This window comes from Tyto alba, unplaced genomic scaffold (assembly GCF_018691265.1).
Source record: "Tyto alba isolate M040663 unplaced genomic scaffold, T.alba_DEE_v4.0 Super-Scaffold_14, whole genome shotgun sequence".
In the NCBI taxonomy this organism is placed as follows: domain Eukaryota; kingdom Metazoa; phylum Chordata; class Aves; order Strigiformes; family Tytonidae; genus Tyto; species Tyto alba.
The window spans coordinates 44054299-44076701 of NW_024881276.1; the positions used below are offsets into that span (position 1 = coordinate 44054299).

At 48.4% G+C, this 22403-nt stretch overlaps 1 protein-coding gene across 3 annotated transcripts; it reads right to left on the reverse strand.

Annotated features, from left to right (window-relative positions):
* Nucleotides 1-2311: 2311 nt before the first annotated feature.
* CD2 (CD2 molecule) lies at nt 2312-21294 on the reverse strand. Of its 3 annotated transcripts, XM_032988200.2 has the most exons (7): nt 21230-21294; nt 18262-18421; nt 17743-17866; nt 11174-11470; nt 8503-8745; nt 6339-6458; nt 3573-4294 (listed from the first exon to the last, which is right to left on the reverse strand). In XM_032988200.2, the coding sequence occupies exons 3-7, from the start codon at nt 17786-17788 to the stop codon at nt 4086-4088; spliced, it is 915 nt and encodes a 304-aa protein (XP_032844091.1). In that variant the 5' UTR covers nt 17789-17866; nt 18262-18421; nt 21230-21294; the 3' UTR covers nt 3573-4085. The 3 variants fall into 3 exon arrangements, 2 of the variants coding, with proteins under 2 accessions (XP_032844091.1, XP_032844089.1); XR_004406438.2 differs by lacking the exons at nt 17743-17866; nt 18262-18421; nt 21230-21294 and adding exons at nt 2312-3034; nt 14337-14451 and having other exon boundaries at nt 3898-4294; XM_032988198.2 differs by lacking the exons at nt 17743-17866; nt 18262-18421; nt 21230-21294 and adding an exon at nt 14337-14451.
* Nucleotides 21295-22403: the final 1109 nt, after the last annotated feature.

Here is a 22403-nt window from a genome sequence, read left to right on the forward strand (position 1 = left end):
ACAGAGAAGTACAGTCCGAAAAACAAACACAGCATTTTTTAAGCCTTTTGCAAGGCTTCAGCGTGGCTAAGGAGATGATGCCCTGACTGTCAGAATGGAGAAGGCAACACAGTCCCAGCTGGGGTTCATCTCCACATTAGAGCATGAAGATTTGTTGCAGAATAAGGACAAAATCGGTGTCTTTTCCCCATAGCACCATTTTGGCAAGAATCCCAAGACAGACATTTGAACTAGCCATGGTTTCCTACTTGACCTTTCACAGGCTCAGAGTTTTACTTTTGAAATTAAATTAGCTAGCTGGCTCCAGCACCACGTGTGCCAGCGGCAAGACAGCCTCCCTCTGGACTGGCTGATACCCAGCTGAGATACAAACAGGTCTTGCCTCCTTTACTAGAAAGGCCAGGTTTGGGCAGCAAGTGCTGCTGATGTCATGCAGATTAAGTGCTGATGTCATGCAGATTAAGACTGGGATAGAAGATTTGCATCTTGTGTACAACCAACGATTGCTCTTTGGGGTGCCTACTCAGACTGCACAACTGGCTAGCGCTGCAGGAGCGCAGCATGACTACAGACCTGCCCGGATCACAGGGCTGCACTGTCCTCCCATTCCTTCAGCACTGGCTCTGCAGCACATCACCAAGCAAAACTGATCCCTGCTAACATCCCTGCATCTCTCCAACTGAGGAGGACAAAGCAGCATCCTTACAGATCACGGCTCAGCACGTCAGCCCGCTCAGCTCATCCTCCTTAGGAAGACTGGGCAAAAACACTTCATCTTGTGTGACTCATTGGTAGATGTATCTACGAAAGAAGAACCAAGCAGGGTTTCAGCAAGTATCACCAGAGCTGAGCATTTCCTGTTGTTTCTTAGGTCTTGCTGTCAGCTCATTTTCCAGAACTGAAACATCCTCTACAGCCTAAAACCCCAAGATCTGAAAGCTCTATGACACACATTCAGAAGAATTGCTGAGTTTTCAGGTAGGCACCAAGTAGACCTTGGGACTGTACAAGTGTCATCTGTTTCAGCGCATCAGGAACAAACATGAGATACCGCAAAACCAATGGTGACTATCAAAAAAAAAGGCGTCAATCAAAAATAAGTATTGCCCTGATGAGACTCCCATTGTGTGGGGGTACTCTGTGCTCACAGTATTTTCTTGTCTGCCTGACAGAGGTCTGTGTTTTGGTGCAAATCCACCCAACAGGGCTGAATTCAGCTCTTTTTACTTAGCTTTAAGCCTCCTGGCATGTAAGAGAGAAACATTTAGCTGAAAAGAGTCTAGTAACCCAGAGGAGATGTCAGTGAGTTGACTGAGGCTGAGTGCTTCTCTCAGCCCATGGTTACAGCAGTCAAGTGGAGGGCAGTATTAAAACACACACCTCCACACTTCATTCATGCACACTGTTGTGACCTCTGGCCTCAGGGTGCCCGCTGGCAGCCCTGCTCCCCGGGAAGGGGATTCAAGGGCAGCTTTTGGATGTGCTCAGCCCTCACATGCCTTAAGATGAGACAGCAGAGGTTTCCACGGGTCACAGGGTGGTCTCAAGCCCAGTCTTGAGGGCAGGTTTGGACCCATTTGTGACCAACAGTAGAAAAGCTTCTTGCGTCCTGTTCCTATCCTGGGCATGACTTAGCTTCGTGCTGCAGTTCCTTGCCAGAAGAGCAAGCATACCTCTGTGCTTGGCCAGATCACCCTGGCACCACCTCACACATGCACCGGTGCTCCCCCGCAAGGAGCTGTGGCAAGTGTCACCCCACCAGCACCAGCCCCAGGCAGAGGAGGGCGTGGGGCAGCAGCTGGTGGGAAGCCCGGGAGGGTTTCTCAGAGGCATGACAGCAGCTCACCAAGCCTCAGCCAGGGGGAAGGAGAATCCAAAGCATTCCCACAGCTCTGTTAAGCCCACGGCACACAGAACACTAGTCAGTGGCAGGGGGTCCCCAGGAGGAGCCCGCCATCCTCCTCGGGTCCCAGTCACCCTCCCTCTCTCCCAGGAAGGATCGCTGCTCCTGTAACCACAGAGGAGTCCCAGCTCGGCTGCTCTGGAGAGGGCACCGATAAAGCTCCGGCCAGACAGGACAGGCAGAGCGTGCTGCCACAGCAGTCAGGCAGGCACAGTGGCTGTGCCCACCCGCACCCACCTGAGCCCACCAGCTGCCAGCACTTGGGTGGCAGCCAGTACCTCCTGGGAGTCGGTGTGAAACCCCCTGCATCCATGCTTCCATGGCTCAGAGACCAAAATGTTTTTCTTGCCTGCTTTGTATCAAAGCGAGATCCAAATACTGAAGTACCAGCACAGGTGTGAACTAAAATCCTCTCCACTCACTCTTATCTTTATTCATTCACTACAGGGATATAGCGTGTGTCACAAAATAAACAATGAAATGTTTACCAAATGCAACTTTAAACAGCGAAAGCCCTGAAACAAGCTGCAGAAAGCTAAGGCAAGAGCAAGCGATGCTCCCAGGGCTGTGTCCGCCGTCGGAGTTCAAGCAAAGTGACTGAGCTCTGGAGGAAGCAGAGACCTCCTCCTCCCTGACAAGTTACTTCCCTGCCTTTGTACCAGAAGATAAAAATAGTCACATTTCTGAGGAGAAACAAAGGATGGCTGTTTTATCTCCCCTGGCATGTGTAGGATAGTCAAGCCTGAAGGAGGTGCTACACCTTCTGCCTAATGCAACAGTGTGCTAGCTGGACGTCTCATAGTCTGCAGCTCTCACAGCTCTCTCCTCCTCTGCCTGTGCTGCTCTTACACCAGATGGACCAGTGTACCCATTCAGACATTGCTCTAAAAAGCCCTGTCCTTTCTTGGCTCCTTAGCTGTCCCGTAGAGACAATTATGAACATCTCCAAGGACCAGAGGAGCGAGCAGTGTTTGTCCAGCACATGGAGGGTGATTCAGGCGCAATTACTGCAGTCCAACCTCTCCCTTGGGGAGGGAGAGCTCTCAGCAGTTCTCTGTCATGACCTGGTTATACATGAGGTTCTTACCAGCAGAATCAAGGGATATGGTCCTTCATCATCAGCAGGAGGCCCTACAATGGAAAACCATGACAATTCAGATAATGCCACTAGTAATCAGACTGCTTGGCAGTTCGTAACACTTGTTTCATGAGCCAGTGGATACCAGACCTCTTCTATGACAAAAAAAAAAAAAATTGTCTGGATAGCCAAACAGACCTATGCTGAGAATAAAGTTTCACTTTATTTGCCAGCAATGAGTCACAGAAAACTGAGCTGAAACAGTCCTTGGAGAGGCTGTGTAGCACATTCCCCTGGCCCTCAGCAGGACAAGGATGCCTCACAGAGGGTTATCTCATCTGCCCTTTGAAACCCTCAGAGCTGGAGACCCTTTCCCAGAAATCTATTTTGGTGCTTCCTATAAAATAATAATAAAAAAAATCCTGACCTGACTCTCCCTTGCTGCAATTTAAGCCCAAGGTTCCTTATTTTAAACATGGTAGAGAAAGTGAAGTTTATTCCTTTCCCACTTGTGTTTTCCCCACAGAGATTCTTCAAGGCTCTCACATCTCCTTTCAGTATTTCCTCCTCTGCATTAGATGACACCAATTCTTTCAACTTCAGACAAACATTTAATTACATACAACTATTTTTTGATCCAGGAGGTCATACATTTGATGCTGAAGCCAGAGAGCTGTCCTAATGTGTGGCATGAGAAAGGAAAGATACGTGACAAAAACCCTGTAAGATCCTTAGGCACATGTCTCACGAGAGCTTTAGCTTCTTCTTGATATAATCCACCCAAAAATCATGAAGACAACAAGGTGTGGTAAACACAAGTGAACCACAGAAAGACACAGGTTTCAAGGCTCAATGCTCCATACCCTAACATGGAGACACTTGAAGAAAAATGGCCACAGGGATGAATGCCCATCACCTTGAATCTCCTCCACTGGGTCTCTTCATCTCCATTCGGTGCTCTCTCTAATTCTGTGCAACGGAAGCTGCCGTTTCATAGCTGAGCGTTACGCAAGGCTGGGCAGGAGGGGTTCCTGACGATTGGGAACTTTCTTTTCCCAGTGGATGGTGGAGCAGAGAGGCCACCGTCCTCCCCAGGGCAGACGTTCAAGGTCTTTGTCTCGGGTGGTTTGGAGGCCGCTGCTGGGTGCGGGGCCTGGGCCGCGGGGGCAGTGCTTGCTGCTGCACCTGGGGCTGCGGCAGCGGCCGCTGCTGCACACACAGCTGCTTCGGGGCAGGATTGCACGGCGGCCGAGGGAGCTCCCGCACCACCATTTCACTGTCTGCCTGGCGAGCCTGCGGCATTCGCTCCTCGTCTGCAACGACAGAAGGACCCGGCAGTCAGGCTAGTACTCAAGTCTAAGCAGAAATTGGACAGCCAGGGAAAAGTGCTTGGCCCCAGCAAGAAAAAGCCAAATATTGGTCTCATGTGAAAGGCCACTGTGGCGCTCAGGTGTCCCTGCTACTCCAGTGCAACAACCAAAACCAGCTCTGCCTGTGCACCCTGGGCAAACCCCCAAAGCTTTTTGGCTGCCTGGCTGAGGTCAGGATACCTGGGGGCATTTGGGACAGCTCTGCCCTCTCTGTGTTGGGGGAACAGACATTTTCAGGGAGGCTCCAGTGGTCACTGATGGATACCCCTAGCCTGAGCTGTTCTGTCTTCTTGTGGAAAGGGGCCACTGAAGGGAAAGTGAGATGTAATTCCACCCTGATACTATTCATACTGGGATTTCCAGGCACCTGGAAGCCAGAGGTCCATTTTGCCAGCATTAATTTCCCCACATGTAGAAGTAGTAAATTCATGCCAGCTGACTTTTGATCACTGACTCATGATTTCTGAAATGTTAGTCAGTTTAGTTTAGGGACTGAGGGATTTACCTTTTGGGACACTGAAATGGCCTTAAGCACACACCAAACTGTTTTAAAGAGGCTAGTCACCCTCTTTTTTAGTTTACTATTTCTCATTTCAGTTTATCCGTTCTCATTCTTTATAAGTCCTTATTTTCCCAGACTTCTCTTTTTCTTAATTCTTACTGAATCCAGACCCAAGAATTGAGGACATCCTATCACTGCACAGTTGAGGGAGTAATGTATCCCACTCAAATAAGAATAGCCATAATGTAAAATAACACTCAGATGGCTATGCTCACACGAGTGTTGTGCTCACAAGCTATGGCAAGCCTTCTGAGATGACGTCCCATGGTCGCACCCTGGTGAGCTCTTCCAGAGAACGGGGAAAACACTTGCCTATTCATTGTCGTAATTTCAGGGGAAGCAGGAGGGCCATGGCCAGTTACCCATGCTCAGGTGCAGTTGCACTCCCCTCAGCCATGGGACCAGTCATGCTCACCCTTGTTGTCAGCCAGACCAGTGCCACCTTTGAGGTTATCAGCTGAGGTTTCCTTCAGGCATTGCTCTCTTTATCCTGACAAAGGCTGTTGTGGTGTACAAAGGAGCTTTTACTCCCATTTTGTAATTCAGGAACTGACTGACACAGAGACTAGCTGTTACTTGAGACCATACAGGAAGCCTGAAACAGGGTGTGGGGGCAGGACTTGGAAACAAGCCTTTAACGCCAAGGTGCTCCCCGACCTCCGTCCTGCTTTAGCCTCCCCTTCCAGTGGGCCAGGCAACACTTCTTGACTGGCAGCTCAGTATCCTCTGTCCACCCAAACTAGCAGCAACATCCAGGTTGTAATTCAAGGCAACCTCTGCATCAAGACTGAGAACCCACTCTCAAAGAAGACTATGGCAGAATATTTCCTATGGTTTTAAAAAGGCTTGAATTTTGGACGACAGATGAAATCTCCACCCACTCTGAAAACCTGAACTCTTTAAAGTGCCCCAAATTGGACCTCCAGTGTTGATAGGCCTCTAAGGACATCGTTTTATAGAGAGGACAACTTCTGTGAGACGTCTGAGGAAACTCACAGAAAGGCTGAGCCCTTCTTGCCCCTTCTCACTATCTACAATGTTTCCAAATGTGGCTAATGATTTCAAGAATCCTAATTTTACACCATATAAATGTAATTAAAAAAAAATCTGCTGATGTGTATATTTTAGCCCTACGGATGCTCATGACTGGTGGCCTTGACCTCGTAACTGGTGGCCTTTAGAGGAGCAGTTCTTCCCCCATGAATAAACAAAAGGCCTTGAGAACAAAAAGTCTTTTGTTCAAAGCATATATCAGAAACAGAGGCTGGCAATGCCAGCCAATCTACTGAGATTCACCATATGCCAAAACCAGGTTCTCACTCGTGCCAGGGCAGAGAACATGCTCCTGCCCACAGGGTTGCTCTCAGCAGGAAGCTCTAAGATTTCAGGGGGCTAGATAGCAACATAAAGCCCTTAAACACTTACCATCATCTTCAAGCCTTTTTGCTTTCTTCTTCTTGATACAATAAATAAGCAAAATCATGAAGATGACAAAGAAGATTGCACCTCCTGCTATGCTTAAGATGAGATAAAGGTCCAGCTGGCCTAATTAAGGAAATGAAAGAGGATGTTAGAGGGAAATAAATAACTTGCACAACATCTACCTAGAATTCTATATTTTCTTCCATTGGCTGTAAAGACAGCCCCAGTGAGAGAGCCCACCCTTTGCCTTTTCTCTATACACATCAGAAAGTTGCCAGTCTTCATTGTGGAGAATTCTGATTGCTCCCTGATGGATTCAAGTTTCTGCAGAAAACTGAAACCAGATCATTCATGTGTGCAAGCTCATCTTATTTAAATTACCACGAATATCCTGTTCCTGCTACCAGTGGACCCTTTTAAGGACAACAGGCATCCAGGCAGTACTCAGCATCTAACAAAAATAAACTTTTTAAGTACTTCCTACTGAGCTGGAAACACTGAGACTAGTTTGCTTCATAGTATTTTGGTACTTCCTCCTCAACTTTTGGCTGTACACAAATTTAAAAAAAATAGTGAAAAGAACATAACCAAATATAGCCTCAAAACAAGAGTTCAGTTTGCCCAGTGAGCAAAAATTTATATGAGTGGTTCTTATTTTGGCCAGATAAGATTTTCTGGACACTAGCCTTTCTTTGCCACCTCCTGCTTGGGCTGTCCTGGCATTTGTTCACACTCAAGCACAGGCACTGTGGAGCTGAACCCAGCAGAAGTTCGCCTTCCTCGGTTCCCTGGGGGACAAAGCTCCAAAGGAGACAACACCACACCACTGGTACCACCGTTAACACTCACTGAGCATGCACGTGGAGAGCAAAGAGCGGTGACACCAAAGCTTAGATGTCTGCAGTATAAAGGCCACCATGAGCCTGGGCTGCCCCAGTGGAAAAAAAGACAAGTAGCCTCAGTGATGCGGTGGTCCTCATCTGTTTGAAGCTGCCAGTGTTACACCAAGGCGTATTTTGCCCTTTCCATGCCTGTTTCTTCCAGCTAACTATAAGGTGAGCCCAGGCAGATTCACACATAGTTACACTTATATGAAAAGTTTGCTGAGCTGAAGCCCATCACGGAGAGAAGAAAAATAATGTGCAACTAACTTCCCCACCATGAAGATGTAAATCAAGAGCAAATCCCTTGAAATCAATGCCATGGATTCACATACATAGGAGAAGAACCTAGGCTGCATTTTCCAAAAATAAACTGTTAATTTATGTCATGGTAGCTTTGTAGTTTTAGACTACCTTACTGAAGTCAACTCTTTGGCTTTGGACTGATTGACTGATCGACTGAAGCCAACCTTTGAGAAGTATTGTTAGTTTTAAAGGAATAAAGTAAGACAAAAATGAGGGGGAAAGTGCCTTCTGCCTTTTGCAGACCGCTGTGTGTAATTAAAACACTTTCAGGTCCACCCCCTTGCTTTCTCCTTTACTTCGCTGGTTTACTACTAGTGATGGTTAATGCCTCTTCGGTTTGTCAGGATGCTGACACCAAAAAGTCTGTCAGGATACCTCTGGCAACTTTTGGAAGAGTCAGAAGTGATGGAGGGGAGGGAGAAAACGATGAAGTGAGCAAGAATCTCTCTCTCATTCATTCACCCTTCATCCAGCCTGATCTCACCGGCAGGCTGCATTTTCCCCCCAGCAGACTTCATCTCCAGTGGAAGCAGCATTACAGTGTGCCCCGGGGGCCTCCCTGCCACCCACAAGGCTCTTGACTCCTGAAAAACCTCCCCGCCTCTTCCAGCAACCCCCAAGACTCACTGGGCACAGGGGAAGACGCTTTTGGCCGCAGGAGAAGAGGAGGAGCGTGGCCCCCCTCACACCCCACTGCGCCCGGCTGTCAGAGCAGGGATGTGGCAGGGGTGGCAGTGGGGCAGGCAGCGCCAGGGTGGGGAGGGTGGAGGTGCGGCGAGGCTGGGGAATGCACTCGCATCCCAGCCACCACGGCAGCACCCAAACCCAGTAACTCCGGCGGCGCTGGGCTCACAATACTGCGTACCGGGAACCACCACTGCTCCTGGCACCCAGACCCCTCCTGCAGGTATGTGCAACTGGTCAGGCTTTGTGGGTCTGCCCTAGCAGATTCTGGCAAAAATAGATTTTTTTTTTTTTACCTGAGCACTTAATTACTTTTTCAGCTGCTTTTTCGCTGACTTGGTTCTTAACAACACATCTGAACATCCCAGAATACCGTGTGTGCAATTCTAAGCTTGTTGCATTCTTTTGGATTTTTTTGCTTTTATCTTGAGTCAGTTCTATTATAAATGTTTCGTCCTTAGTCTTCTGCCGCGCTTCACACTTGACAGATATGGTTTTATTTATGCATTCAGCATTGAGGATAGGCTGAGGGACAGGCTCTGAAAAAGAAGAGACGGGACAGGCATGTCTGTGATGTTTCTGCTTTCGGAAACCTCCATTATTAAAAAGAACAGAGAATTGGCCCCCAATAAGCGAGTAACACCAGTGAATGAGAGCAGAGAAGAATGAAGAGCAAATTAGACCTCTACTACAGAAGTAACGTGGCAATGATAAAGAAAATGTAGTATATTAGCCTACATAGTTGGCCTAGCAAAGCAGAGCGGCACCACCAGGGCTGGGCGACTTTCAGGCTGAGCCTGGCTCACACCCAGCCAGGCCAGGGGAGGAAGCTGTGCTTTTGGGAGAGGTGCCAGATGAGAGGGACTCAGAGCCACAGCCCCCTCTAACTCTGGCCCCAATCTTTTGGTGCAAATGAAGTTGGCTCTGATCTGCTGGTGCCCATCAGGAGAGATTTCCTCCAAGGCAGGACAAACAGCTACTTATAATGCTTTATGTATTACCAACAGCACCCAGCTAGCACAACAGCCACAGCACGAAAACCCATCAAAACAGAATAGAAAACACAAACCAGACACCTCTTAGCTCTCAATGAGGTTATGACAGAGAGAACTGATTTCTGTCTGATGTCCTGCAAACAGCTAGCTACATTTCAGTTCCAGATTCTCTATCATGGGTGGCACTGAAAGAGCCAGAAAAGCCTGCGGGGCTTTCCTCAACTAGGGGCAACTAGCAGGGACATCAGATGGAAAAAACGTAATTTCTACCTTTTAGACCAGGTAAACAAAAAAATGCCAGGGCCACCTCTAGTTATAGGCAGTGTAAGTTATAGAGAGTATAAAATTCAAAGCCAGTAAGGTCTGCTTGTAGGAAATTCAGTCTAGTTTCACACTGTGACATCTGCAGTCACCCCTTCCTCATTAAGCCCACTCTTCTTCTGCAAGCTGTAACCTATCACGGGGGGGAACACCCCAGTGTCAAACACTGGAGTACAAGTCCTGGTGATGTAGTTGTGTGATGATATTATTTTTTGGAACAACTGTTTGTCCAACCCTAGTAACAAAGTATAATCTGTCTGACAAATGACTCTGGAACCTAACAGTTACTAAAGGACTTTACTTCCATAACCGTGTGTCGGAGGCAAGGCAACCTCTCTGCTACATGGTAGGTGAAATGATGCAGTACATAGCTAGGTTGGAACCTTAAACTGAAATTGAACCCAGGACACCCCAATGACAGCTCAGTGGCTTAAAGCATGAGTAAGTAGCATCAGACCCTGATGACTTTGTGAATCTGTAGACAGTTTGCAATAATAATTCACAAAGTAGTGAGATGCCCTTACTGCTCAGCAGCCTGTTAGCCGCAGGGCCTCCCACCACACGGTAACCCTGCTAAAGCCATTCCAGCTGTTGTTGCTGCCTTATAAAAGCACCATTTCTGTTGTGCCAGCTGGTGCCCTCAAACTCAAGATGTTGGCAGAGCTGTGCATGCTGGCTGAAAAAGGACAGAGCAAAATCATCCTTTTGATGGGAAAAAACCCCCACACTTAGCGGCCTGGAGAGGTGGCACCAGCCATAAAGGAGCACAACAACCACCCCCACCTTCCCTACTGAATCCCAGAAGCTTCGGGCTGCTACCGCTCTGATCTGTCAGGACAAGATACAGCACAGGAATGAAGGCTGCCTTCCTGCTTTGAACCCATGCAGCAGAGGTCCCCAGGCATGTGCTTAAGTGTGCTTTGAACAGCACAGTCTTCATATTTGTTGTGTGGCGTTACGCAGGAGTCTTCTTCCCCTGCAAATTCAACTCCTGTTGTGGTGTAACTCAGGGGAGGTGACTGCTGGCTATATTTTATGTTAGAGCAAAAATGGAGTGGGATCACATTGCCTAAATGCAGGCATTTCACACTACTCGGGCTCCTGAGCTCTCCTCAGGAGGTTGGCGGATGCAACACGAGGTGCTCACCTTGCTGGGGCAGTCACGAGAGACCGAAAGCCGTCACTCAGGGCCCACAAAACAGAAGTGCCAGAAGCGCAGAGCGTGCCAGCCGCAGGCGTACCTCGCGGAGGTTGCCAGAGGTTTCTGGAAGCAGGGTGCTGCCAGGACCACATCCCAATTTGCCCGGAGCTGCCCTGGCTCAGGGCCCGAGGGGTCCCGGCACCACGTGCGGTGCCGCGGTAGGGCCGTCCGCACCCACCCCCCTGCCAACACGGACGGACACGCTCATGGCTGCTTGCTTGGGCACACATGGAAACCTGGGGGCCAGGAAGAAGCAGGGGACTGGAGGGCATCTACAGGAGCAAGAGAAGGGAGAAGAGAGGCAGGCTGCTGGTGGTGGCAGGAGGCAAGATGTACATCTCGCAAAAGTCTCCCCAAAACAGAGAGGGGAGCAACGAGTAGAAAAGGTCGTAGGAGAGAGCGTGAATACTCAGCTATGCTGGGAATGGTATGGGAAGAGCAAAAACTCACCCTGAACGATGAACTCTGTCTCTTCTTCTGTGTGCAATTTTCCATCCTGGTGATAAACAGTCACCCTGTACTGTCCACTGTCCTGTTTCACCACCTGCTCTATTTGCAGACTCCCGTTCATGAATACCTTACACCTGCACTGTTCCTTCCTCACATAGTACGTAACTTTCTTATCTTTTATCTGAAGCAACTTTTTCCTGTCTCTCACCCATGTTGCATCATATATGCTCCCAGCAGTGGGGGTACTGAGAAGAACCGACTCATTTACGGCCGCGTAAATCCATTTGGTGACAGAGCCTGTAAAAGGAAGGACAACCAGCCTGTCAGTGTGCCTCCAGCAGCCCCCGCTGCCGCAGTCGGCAGCCACAGCAGTGACCAAAAAGGTTGTCACTTGCTATGCCCCCCCCCCCGAGTTGCCTAAGCCTAGGTGCCTCTTGATCGTTCATTAGATAAACGTCAGCGCCAAACTTAATTCTGAGAGGCAAGGAAGCTAAGAGTCCATCTTTCAAAAGCTGGCTTTATACTCTGGCTGACTTATTTGGAGTGATTTTTGATGCCGAGATTCATGTCTGCCTGTGAACTTATCCCTAAACTTAACCCTTCCTGAAAATAAGGTCAATTTGGTGTGTTTCACACGTGGCACAGGCTGGTACCCAGAGCACCCATCACTGCAAACGACAAGAACACAAACTGGTAGTGGCCCTGGAAAATAGGATCAGTTCAGCAATAACAGTGATGGCAATACTACTACTACTACTACTACTACTAATAATAACAGTAGCCCATGTCAAGCAGTGCATGAATGCAAGGCACTGAACTGGAGGAAGACCCAGTGCTGCCAGCTTGCATTGCCCCCTCCTCACCCATCCTGGGCACCCGACCCCACTGAAATATATCCACTTGATTTTTCTAGCACAAGATCATGATGGGGCAAGTAAGGCAGGGAGAAACAAACAGCTAACCACATCCTCTGGACCGATTGGGCACTGGAGACATTAGGAGATAAGCAAAGGCCAAAAAAATCTTTTCTCTTTGCAGGTCTCCTTTGATGACAGGTCCCCCCTCCAGAACAGGTAAGAGTCGGTGCTTCCTAAATGTGCTACCAGGACTGGGCAGCGCTTAGCATGTGGCTGCTGAAGGGGGTGCTCAGGAAAGCCAAGGCTGCTGAACATCAATCACGTTGCTACCAGTGGAGATGATGCACTCTTCGGGCTGTGCCTGGGTGGCGTGTCCGCTCCCCTCCAGGCTGCTTCACACCTTCGCAAGGCCCGTCTCTGGTGAACTGGGGCTTCGGAGTGCAACGTTTGTCAGGAGGTCACTTCAAGTGAAGTACTGTCTCCACTCCCGTGGCAGGTGGAAAATTTGCAGGAGGAGGTAGAAAAGTGCTCACAACTGTCGGGTGGGATAAGCTCACTGATACCCCAATGTGCGCTCAGAGCCACAGCTTATCTCATTTGTCATTTTCTTACGTTCATTCCTTTTCAATTTACAGGATAGAGCCGACTGGCAGGAGGGGATTTCTCTTCACATCACCAGATGGAGCTGATTCTGCTCTAATTTTATATATTTTAAGCACTTTTTCTCCACAGAGAGAAAAACTATGTTTATGCACATTTTTGCTACAGTCCTTCATTCCTAGTATATCTAGGACAATAATAAACTACATCACAGAAGGGAAGCTGAAATCCAGTTGCTATTTCATGAAGCTAACAATGTTAGAGATAATCAGAGAACTAAAATAGTGCGCCTCTGCAACAATAAAACTATTGCTGAAGTGCTTCCGGCAATTCACCCCTAGTCTAAGGAGAGGCTGTTACTTCACTGTTGCATTTCTTACAAGATATTTGATGTATCTAATGAAATATTCTGAAAACTAGCTAACACCCAAACAGTCTTGCAAGCAGCTATCCTCCACACAGATGACACTATGGATTATACCCAAATATTTGAATTCTGATTCTTGTTTCTGCTCAGTCATGCACAGGTATTTAGAGCTAGTAATAGGATTTATTTGCATAACAGATACTATAATTTATTTTTTCTCTCTGGAAGTAAAGGAAAAAAATAATCCAAGTTTTCAAGGGTAATTCAATGGCATCTCTATGGACAGACCACCTAGACACATCTCTGGATGTTTATCTGATCTCCATAGTCTTGCTAATGGAAAGCTGAGTATTCCATACATATGATACTAAAAAATCTGTTTAGCTAATGAAACAGCATTTCTGCTAATGCCAGCTGAAATGCCCTGTAAGGGGCAGAAAGATCCAAACTGGCAGCGTAGAGCTCACTTGCAGTCACAAGAGCTAAAAGGAAAAGCTCCCATAGTGACTTCAGAGAAGTAAGGAAGTCTTTGAAACAAGTTTTCCATTCAAGGCAATAATCTTCATTTCTGCTGGGGAAGATGTTCTATATATCATGTACAAACAAAATAAAAATCCCTTGTTTACCTATTAATTTTGTTCTGGAGGAAAAGAAAAGCATTAAACAGCCATATTTACAATCTATAGTGGAATGAACAGAGAGAAAAAAATCTATGCATGATTGTATTGTCTCCATCTCTCATAACCTGCTCAAATCTATGAATTAACACCTTAATTAAGTTTTTAGATTAATATTTTAAAAAATAATGAGAGCAATAATACGCAAAACATAAAAGATTTATGTATTTGCATGCTGTTTTCCCATCTTAGACTTCTTCAACTCCACTGAAAACATTGAGATATATCACTCTTTCTGTTAATATTTATGGAAGAATATAATTTGCACTTTCAAAAGATTTGCTCATCTTTGATAAGAAAAGGAAATTACATGCGATAATGCACCATGAACTGGATCTCTAATGTAATACAAGCTACCTCGAGGGCAGAGAGAAAACTGCATGCTGACATTTCTCATTATACATGTGTCAAATTAAGGCTCATTAACTTAAAACCAAAACTGTTTACAGCTTATTATTATAACTGGAATAGGAAACTCAGGTCCTGCCCTCCCCCCAGCTGAAAATTAAATCGAATAATAATAGCAATAGCCCAGAGGTCTTCACTCATTGGGAAAGTGGAATTAGTTTCTTATCAGTAACATCCCAGCAAGTTGTAAATGGTTTAAAACACAATTTTAACAATGCTAGCCCAAAAGAGAAAAAAGGGTAAGAAAAACTCACATTTTACACTGGCAAATAAAAGAAGCAAGCACTTGACTAGGAAAATCCTCCTAAAATTCATTTTCAGGGTCAAAACCATCCAGTGTTGCCTTGTCTAATGGTGGCTCCTGGCAGACGAAAGGATTTTTTTTGCTGTGAGCAAGCAGTCGTGGGACGTGTCAGTACAGCCCCCATGCCCTCCTCCCCTCCTCCAGCGCTCACCCTAGCACTTCTCGTTTCTAGCACAGGCACAAAAACCACGGGCAGAAATACCGCTCAGTGAGGTGATTTATCACGGTGGGGACAACGTTCAGTGACAAGGAAAACACACACTAAAATGCAGGAATGCCCCCGAGGTCTGGCTACCCAGCTGGAGGGCCAGCTGAGGCCCTTGTCCTTTTTTAATGTTCACACAATGAGTTCAACTCCGGCATCCACATGCCCCCATCCTAGTGGGACAGATACGGTTTTAGAGGTGGGGGGTGATGAGAATCCTTCTGCTCCCCTATAGCCTCAGCAGCAGCGGGGGGGACAGCAAGCCCAGGTCCCCCAGGGAAGAGCAGGTAGCCAACGGCTATTGGGCAACATGCAAAAAGGAGACACACTTCCCTTGGAAACCGTCAGGATCAGCCTGACATCAACATCTGATCTATGAGGCGCTGCCATTCGAGCAACCTGTGAAAGAGGGATGGGCGGGAAAGGGGATGAAAACACTGCCTTGGGTCTAGCCAGAAACCAGCCCTGAAGCTGGTCGGTGTGGGAAAGATGGTGAAAAAAGAAGCTGGGAGGAGGCAGGGGAGTTAGGTCCAAAACCAAGTGAAAAGCTAATAAAAATCTTTATTCCGACATGAAATAGATGGGGTGGCAAGGATTTTGAATCATATCATGCCCAACACAATCCCTCTGCTACAGCAGCCACTGAAATCTTCCAGCTTTTTATCGCAGAGGTAGACCAAGAAAGGACAGAGAAGAAAAGCTATGGCACAGGAGATGTACAATCATTTACATGATTTTCCTTCCTTGAAGTTATAGGAAGATCTTGTAAGACACCTCCCCTTCTCCAGCTAACTCATTTTTAGCTGGTACTAAAGCTGGTAAAAACTAGCCTTTTTTGCAGAAAAGTAGAAAAAGTTATCTGAGGTAAAACGTGCTCAGGTCCCAGTATTGCTGCCCCTGTACATCGCGGGAAAGCCTAGCTTTTCTTCCTCCTTCTCGTTATTGTTTCTGTACAAAGAATGCACAAAGGAGGCACATATAAAAGGAGAGAGGAAGCAAAGCCGGCAAGATGGCATTTCTGTGCTTGATCTTTACCCTCTGCAGAGACAAACAAGCCGAGGGCAGGGGCTGCCGTGCCCAGGCGTCTCCCCAGCCAAGCAGACTGTGCCGGCAGCACCGACCCTGGGCGGCTGCGGGCACCTCTCTCCCCGGCCACGCTGGCAGGGATGCAGAGGTCTGTATGCTTAGACACATCTGCCTCCAGCCTAAGAGCCTACAGGGATTTGGGCAAAGGCAGCAACCCCAATCTCTCCTGCATTTGTTGGTTTTTTTGGGTTTTTTTTTTTTTGCTGGGTCCATAAAGCAGAGGGGAGGGAGGGCCCCGGGAATGCTGAAACCACTGCCCACGCTCTGCTCGACCTCGTCTCACTTCTCCCTCAAGGCAACACCCCTCAAAGCCACCGCCTGCTTCCAGCGTACCCCTGGGCTTTGGCTGTTTGTCGGCACGCTCGGATTGCCAGCGCGCTGGGGCAGGGACCGTCCTTCCGCTCCGCGCACACACAGAGCCTGCTCGGTGCCGGCCTCTCGCTTGGCACTGCACTGCAGGGATTGGTACACATGAAATACAAAGGGAGAGGATGTGGGGGGGGGGGGGGGTGAAGGCAAGAGATGGGAGAGAGGTAAAGCTCCACAGCAGCAGAACAAGGCTTAAAAGGATGCCCTGTATTCATAATGAAGGTCTCTACTTTCAGTTAATCAAGTTTGGCGTGCCCAGATGCCCGTGCTCTTGTAAAATCACAGCTGAAGTGACTCAAACTAGAAGCCCCTGTGCTCCATCAGACCAGTTACAGAGCATCAAATATGACATCCCTTCTCCTGCTAAAGCAACAAGTAGACAGGAGCAAGAAGCCACTCCCCTAAAAGACATAAAAGGTCTGTTCAAAAATGAGTTTGCTGTGAGCAGTGAAGGCACTGGAGTGTTAAGTGCTCAATAGCTGATGTCCACTGTGCACCACAGAAGTGACACCAGGCCCTTGTACTTCTGAGCAATTGTGTGTGTGTGTGCATAAAATCAACTTATGTAACAAAAGCACAGCCGAGCCAGCAAAGGGGCACACCACCCACCTGCAGCAAGGATGAGCCATGAGATCCTGGCATGTGCATGGTCCGTCGCACCAAGTGGCCCCTTTTTTAAACAGCGTCAGAAACCCCCCACACCATCAGACCCAGCTAGACAAGGAGAAAGCAGCCCATGTCTCTAACCTCAGCCTTCCTGACAGATGAAAAATGGGGAAATGGCAATGTACCCTGCAGCTTTACCATCCCTCTCTTGAGGAGCAAGACAGTGTTGTGCTGCAGTCCTGACTGGGCTTCGATCCCCATTTTAGAAGAAGGAAGGTATTTTCTGGCTGTTACCGGGAGAGAAGCACTGGAAGACCCTGCACTGATGCCTCTGGTTCCCTCCGAGGACAGCCCCAAGGGAAGGCGCGAAGGAAAGGGTGTCTGAGGGTATCTCTGGAAAGCACAGCAGCTTTGGGATGTTGCCCCAGGGCAGCTCTGGGGGCCAGCGTGTGGCGTGGGGTGCATGTCCTGGGAACAGCTACGGCCGCTGGCAGAGCAGTCCCCCCGCACCGACCAGCAATGCCCCTCGAGGGGCAGGACAGGCACGGCGAGAGCTGCTGCTCGCGGCTGTGTGCTGCCACAGCCCAAACGCCGACCCGCGCTGTGCCGGGCAGGACGAGGCCAGGTCGGCCAGGCCTGCAGGTCCCCATGCCCTCACGCCCCTCTGCTCGCTTGCAGACGTCCTCTCTCCTACCCGTCACACAGGAAGTAACGCTGCTGGGCTGAACACAAGCCAGCCGGAGAACCGGGGCACCGACAGAAAAGGGGATGTCTCCCAGTACGGTGGTGCTGGACCTGTCTTCAGTCAGGCCTGTCAGCCCACGGCTAAGGACGCTTGGCCTCCGTTTAGCCCACTGCAGGGCTAGGCATCTCCATCTTCTGACACACAGCAGAGCAGAGGACCGAGTGCAGCCATGACAATGGGGTGTTTCTTTGCAGCCACTGCTATCTCTGTGGCATTGTTTCCACTGCAGAAACCACAAAGTGCTGTAGTCATATACATTTGCTTTTGTTGCTTGCTCTCTCTTTTACTCTTCTGTTCTTTGTAATACGTTAAGCAGTTTCCTCACAGGGAATGTATTATACTTACATTTCCATGTAAAGGTGACAGACTCCCACACATCTGAAGGCAACATCTCAAGAGACAATATGCAGCTGTTCCCATCTCAAAGTCTTCAACTTAGTGATGAGCCAATAAACATTCATGCCTGAGGCTTATCAAAAAACAACAAAAAAAAGAGAATGTTATTAGATGCACTAGAAAAGGAAGAGTACAAGTACACTTAGCATGTTCTTCTCAAGAAAGCCAGTGTGTATTTGTAGCCCATCTGCTAATTTGCACCAGTTCCTCTGCCATGAAGGTTAGTTCATGTCAAATGGCATTTGCATGGGATACTCTGCCCTGAAACAGAGTCAGACGCCCTGCACTCACCACCACCCGAGACCTTCACCGTGAAAGATGACAAAAGTATTGTAAATTCATACCTTTAAACCTCTCACAAAGACAGGCCTTTGGTGGGGCAGAGCTTGTGAGAAGAGCAAATGTGGTCTGGACTGGAATGGCAGATGGGTAATCTCATGTGGAGAGGAAGCTTTGGATAAGACTAACCTTATTCTTGGGAGCTCTCCGGGGTTTGCATCCTCGCCTGAAAGACGAACAGCTGGGCTCCATCTGGATTGCCCTGGACAGTACTGAGGGTTTCCCAACGGCGCGTTCCCTTCCCCTTTACTGTAGCTTTTAGCAGGACTGGGGGAACGGTGGGCAGTGGCTGGAGTGAGGAAGAAGCAAAGTCAGCCCTGGCAGGGGGAGTTGCCCTGCACTGTGAAACGCCGAGGAACTGCTGGCTTCCACACACAATTTCAGCCATTTGCCTGACGAAGGCCACACACCACCTCCTCTTCACTTCTGCCTCGTGCAGAGCCAAGAAAGGAAGAAGGCCAGCTTAAATGAAGCAGTGCAAATATGAGGGTCATGACTGCAAAATAAAGCTTTGGCCAAGGGTTTCGTGGGGATGCTGACTCAGTGGCTTGGAGGTTGTTACATGCAAACTGAGAGCACTGCTTTGCCTGTGCGCAGTGGAAATATTCCAAAAATAGTGACACACCCTGTCAGCATTGAAACGGCTGTCTGCAGAAACATTTTTATCCTTCTCTAAAAAAAAGGTAAATGGAAGCTTTCAAACTGTGACACATGCAGAATAGTCCTCAGCTGATTATTTGAAGAGAATTGATGTCCATAATACCACATCATCAGCCCCAGATGTTCTCTCTCGCAGACTTATTTTTCTTCTTTTCCACCTGTAAACATGGTGTCCGTCTGTTCCTACAGACAGACAATTCAATGCATCAACTCATCTAGCCCTTCCAGCTAGCAAGCTGTGAGGACAGCAAGGGGGGGAGCAGAAAACAGGAGCTGAGGCCCTTGCCATGGCAAGACGGCAAGGTTTTGGCTAGCTGGTATGGTGGGACACCCTCCTCTCTGACCAGGCAGCACCCTCCCTCTCGCCTGGGTGACCCAGCCCCACATCGGGGCTGAAAAGCAACGGCAGACCCAGGTGGGCCGCTCCTCGGGGCATGGGGGCCACAGGGCAGCAGGACGGGGCTCACCCCCCGTCCCAACCGTGCTCAGCTCTGCTGCCAAGGCGCCACGCTCACGCAGGAAACGCCAGGCAGCTGCAGCGGGGAGCTGTGACCACGCTAGCAGTGAGCGGGCCTTTTCCACAGCAGGGGAAAGTACAGGCACAAGGCTGTCCCTGTTTCTAAACGTTCACAGCCCATGGCTCCCGCTGTCAGCTGGGAAGGGTAGTGGCTAAGGTGCTGTGTCACTGAATTTCTGAGAATTTCTGGGGTGTAAGATCTCAACAAGGCAGGCAGGGGATGTTCTGCGTAATGCACCTGAGCACCGGGGGACTGGAGGCAAGCTGTGGCTTTTCACCGCATTTCTACCAAGACAATACATGAGGCCCAACCCCTCTGTCCCACTCGGGAGAGTCAGGAGGAAACCAGCATCTCGCGTGTTAGCAAGGCTAACGAGAGAGAGGTGCCATCCACCGTCACAGCGTTGGTAAACACCCTTCCTCACACCCCGGGCAGTCAGACACCCTGTGGCAGCCAGACCACAGCCCCCGCTGCAGCCCCGACCGACCTCCGCACGCAGCACCCCACGGGTTCTGCCACCACGCCAGCACCTGGGCGTGAGGTGCTGCTGTGTATCCGCAAGGCTTAAACCCATCTGACAGAGGAGGCCTATGTGATCACCCCAGTATTACAGATGGGGAATGAGGCAGAGGAGGATGAAATGACTTCCTAAGGGCAGACAGCCAGTCCAAAGAAGGACAACAGATGGAACCAGATGCTCCCACGACCCAAACTCCTGGCTCCCAACCGTCTGCCTACAAAGCACCATTTAAAAGCACCTTCCATTCCGAGCATCTACTGCAAGGTCTCAGTGGTCAGGTTCAGGATGGTATCACCATTTTTTTCAGCCACCCCTTGTTGTTTCCATCACGGAAGAGCAGGCTTTTTCTTGACTACATTTCTCTCATGTCCCCCACATACACCGCTTTCAGCAACTAGTAAAAATTTGCTGAACCTTAGTGGCCACTTTGCAGAGCTGCAAGTTCACAGTGCGGCCTCAGTGGAAAGTTACTGTGCATGCCTTGTCCCCACACAGGTAAGATACGCTGCGTTGGAACTACAGCTGCAGTGGTTATTTGTGTTATCTTAGAAGTTCCTTTAAGCTCTGCAGCATCAGTAATTTGGTATAAACACAGCCATGTACTTTCCTCTGTCACTGAGGCTGTTTAACCATTGGGGTTTTTTAATAGATGATATAAAACTCCTTATCAGAAACTAAATCACCTTAAGAACCTCAAACCCTCAACAGTTAGGGAAGAATATGCACAAACAGCAGTTTAAGTTGCACAGCTTTCATCGTGGCCTCCTATGGCAGCAAGAGAAAACCTGATTCCACTTGTGCACAGGAATGAAAGGGAACAGGCATGTTCTTACCTTTATTCAGGGTATCTAAAAAGCTGGCTGGGGCCCTGCCTTCCCACCACACTTCTCCTATCTCATTTCACAAAACCTATACCTGAAACTGAGGTCAGGAGAAAAATTCTGAAAGGGCTGGCTAGAACTAGAGAGCGGGGGTGGGGGGAATTTTTAAAAAAAAAAAAAAAAAAAAAAAAAAGGGTATTTCATATTTGCTGCTAGGGGAAGATTTGTGTTTACTCCCTTTCTCGGGCTTATCAAAAGTAGTACAGCACATTCCCTGCAAACGGCTCATGAGAAAGGGAGAGAGGAGTAAGGAGTCCCCAGTGCCCCAGGCTAAGCATCGCCAGAGGGGCTCAGGGGGGCTGTGATCTACCACCCAGAGAGAAGTGCATCCATCTGGGGAACACGATCCATACCCAGTGTCAGGAAGAGCAGGCGTGAGGAGGAAGGAGCAGCAACTACTACCTTCTGGAGGACAACCTTTTGTATTTTGCCTGGAGAGTTTGCAGGATGATGGAGGACAGACCCTGCCTGAGACCCATTTGAGGCAAGAAACAGCATCTACGACTGCCGATACTCACTATCATTTCTGCACCCTCAGTCAGCAAGCCCGTGCCCTTTCCTCCACTCGGATCCTCCGCAGCGGTCACTCTGCTCTCTGCATCCTTCCCCTCCTCCTCCTCCTCCTCTCTCGGTCCTGCCACCGTTTGTCCTGTGATGACAGAGAGACGGGCAGCAGAGGCTGTCCCACCCAGCAGGCAGCTCCTGCTCCAGGCTCCCTGTGCCACCTCGGAAAAGCCTCCACCCGCCCCAGCCTCCGTAGGCGTCTCCAGGTGAGTTGAGACTGACTGCCAGGCAGCTGACTACCCGTTCACACACGCCGCTGAACCCCATCCCTGCTGTCCTGAATCCCCTAACTGTAGGTTTGTCTGTTGTTTCACAGGGGAAATCTCCGAGGTCTGCAAGCGAAAGCTTTCACAGGAGTGCAACATAAGCTCTTAATGCTCTTTGCTACAGGACTTTCAAGCATTCAGAGACACTATTGCAATTCTTCTCACATAGGCACAAATAGCATCACATCATCCTTTTCTTTCATTTTTTTTTTTTGGTTTGAAGAGAACTTGTCACATGACTTTTAGTAGAAAAAAAAAAAAAAACAAAAAAAAAAAAAACACCTTTAAAAACTGCTTCACTCCTTAGTTTTGGGAAAATACATTTTGCCTTCAAAGAGGGACTTGTATAAACCAAAGTTGAGACAGCAATGCTGGCAAGAGGACAGCCACCAAACTGTATTTCTTTATTCCATTTGCATATGGTAAGGGAGCAGATAATAATTCTCTTTAATGTACTGTATTTGCAATTCCAAAAGATTTGCTGAAAGTCGCCTCCAAGTAAGTCTGGGTCTGTAATACCTCTAGTTTCTACAGTGTAAGACAATACTAAAACTATCAGTTGTTATCACCAGTTTAGGTGAGTTTTAAAAATTCTGCATAGAATTCAGGTTCCAAGTTTTGCCTTTTCCCTCATTTCCAGTATCAACTATAAAATACACACTTTATACTATAGCACCATCCCATATTTTATCATGAATATTGAGTGTGACATGGAATATGCTAACTAGAAAAATAAATAATTTTAAAATAAGCTGACATTAGCCACCCATACTTGCTACCTCTACAGACAGGAACTTTTCCTTACCATTACTGTTTGGCACCACGGCACCATGAGCAGACTACAGATGACTCCCCGTGTGCC

Coding starts and splice junctions, on each gene's coding strand:
- CD2 (XM_032988198.2), bottom strand. CDS start 14,415: ATGGTTTTGACCCTGAAAATGAATTTTAGGAGGATTTTCCTAGTCAAG. Junction 8,746..11,173: donor GACAGAGTTCATCGTTCAGG/GTGAGTTTTTGC, acceptor CTTCTTTTTCAG/AGCCTGTCCCTCAGCCTATC. Junction 6,459..8,502: donor AAAAGTAATTAAGTGCTCAG/GTAAAAAAAAAA, acceptor TTCCTTAATTAG/GCCAGCTGGACCTTTATCTC.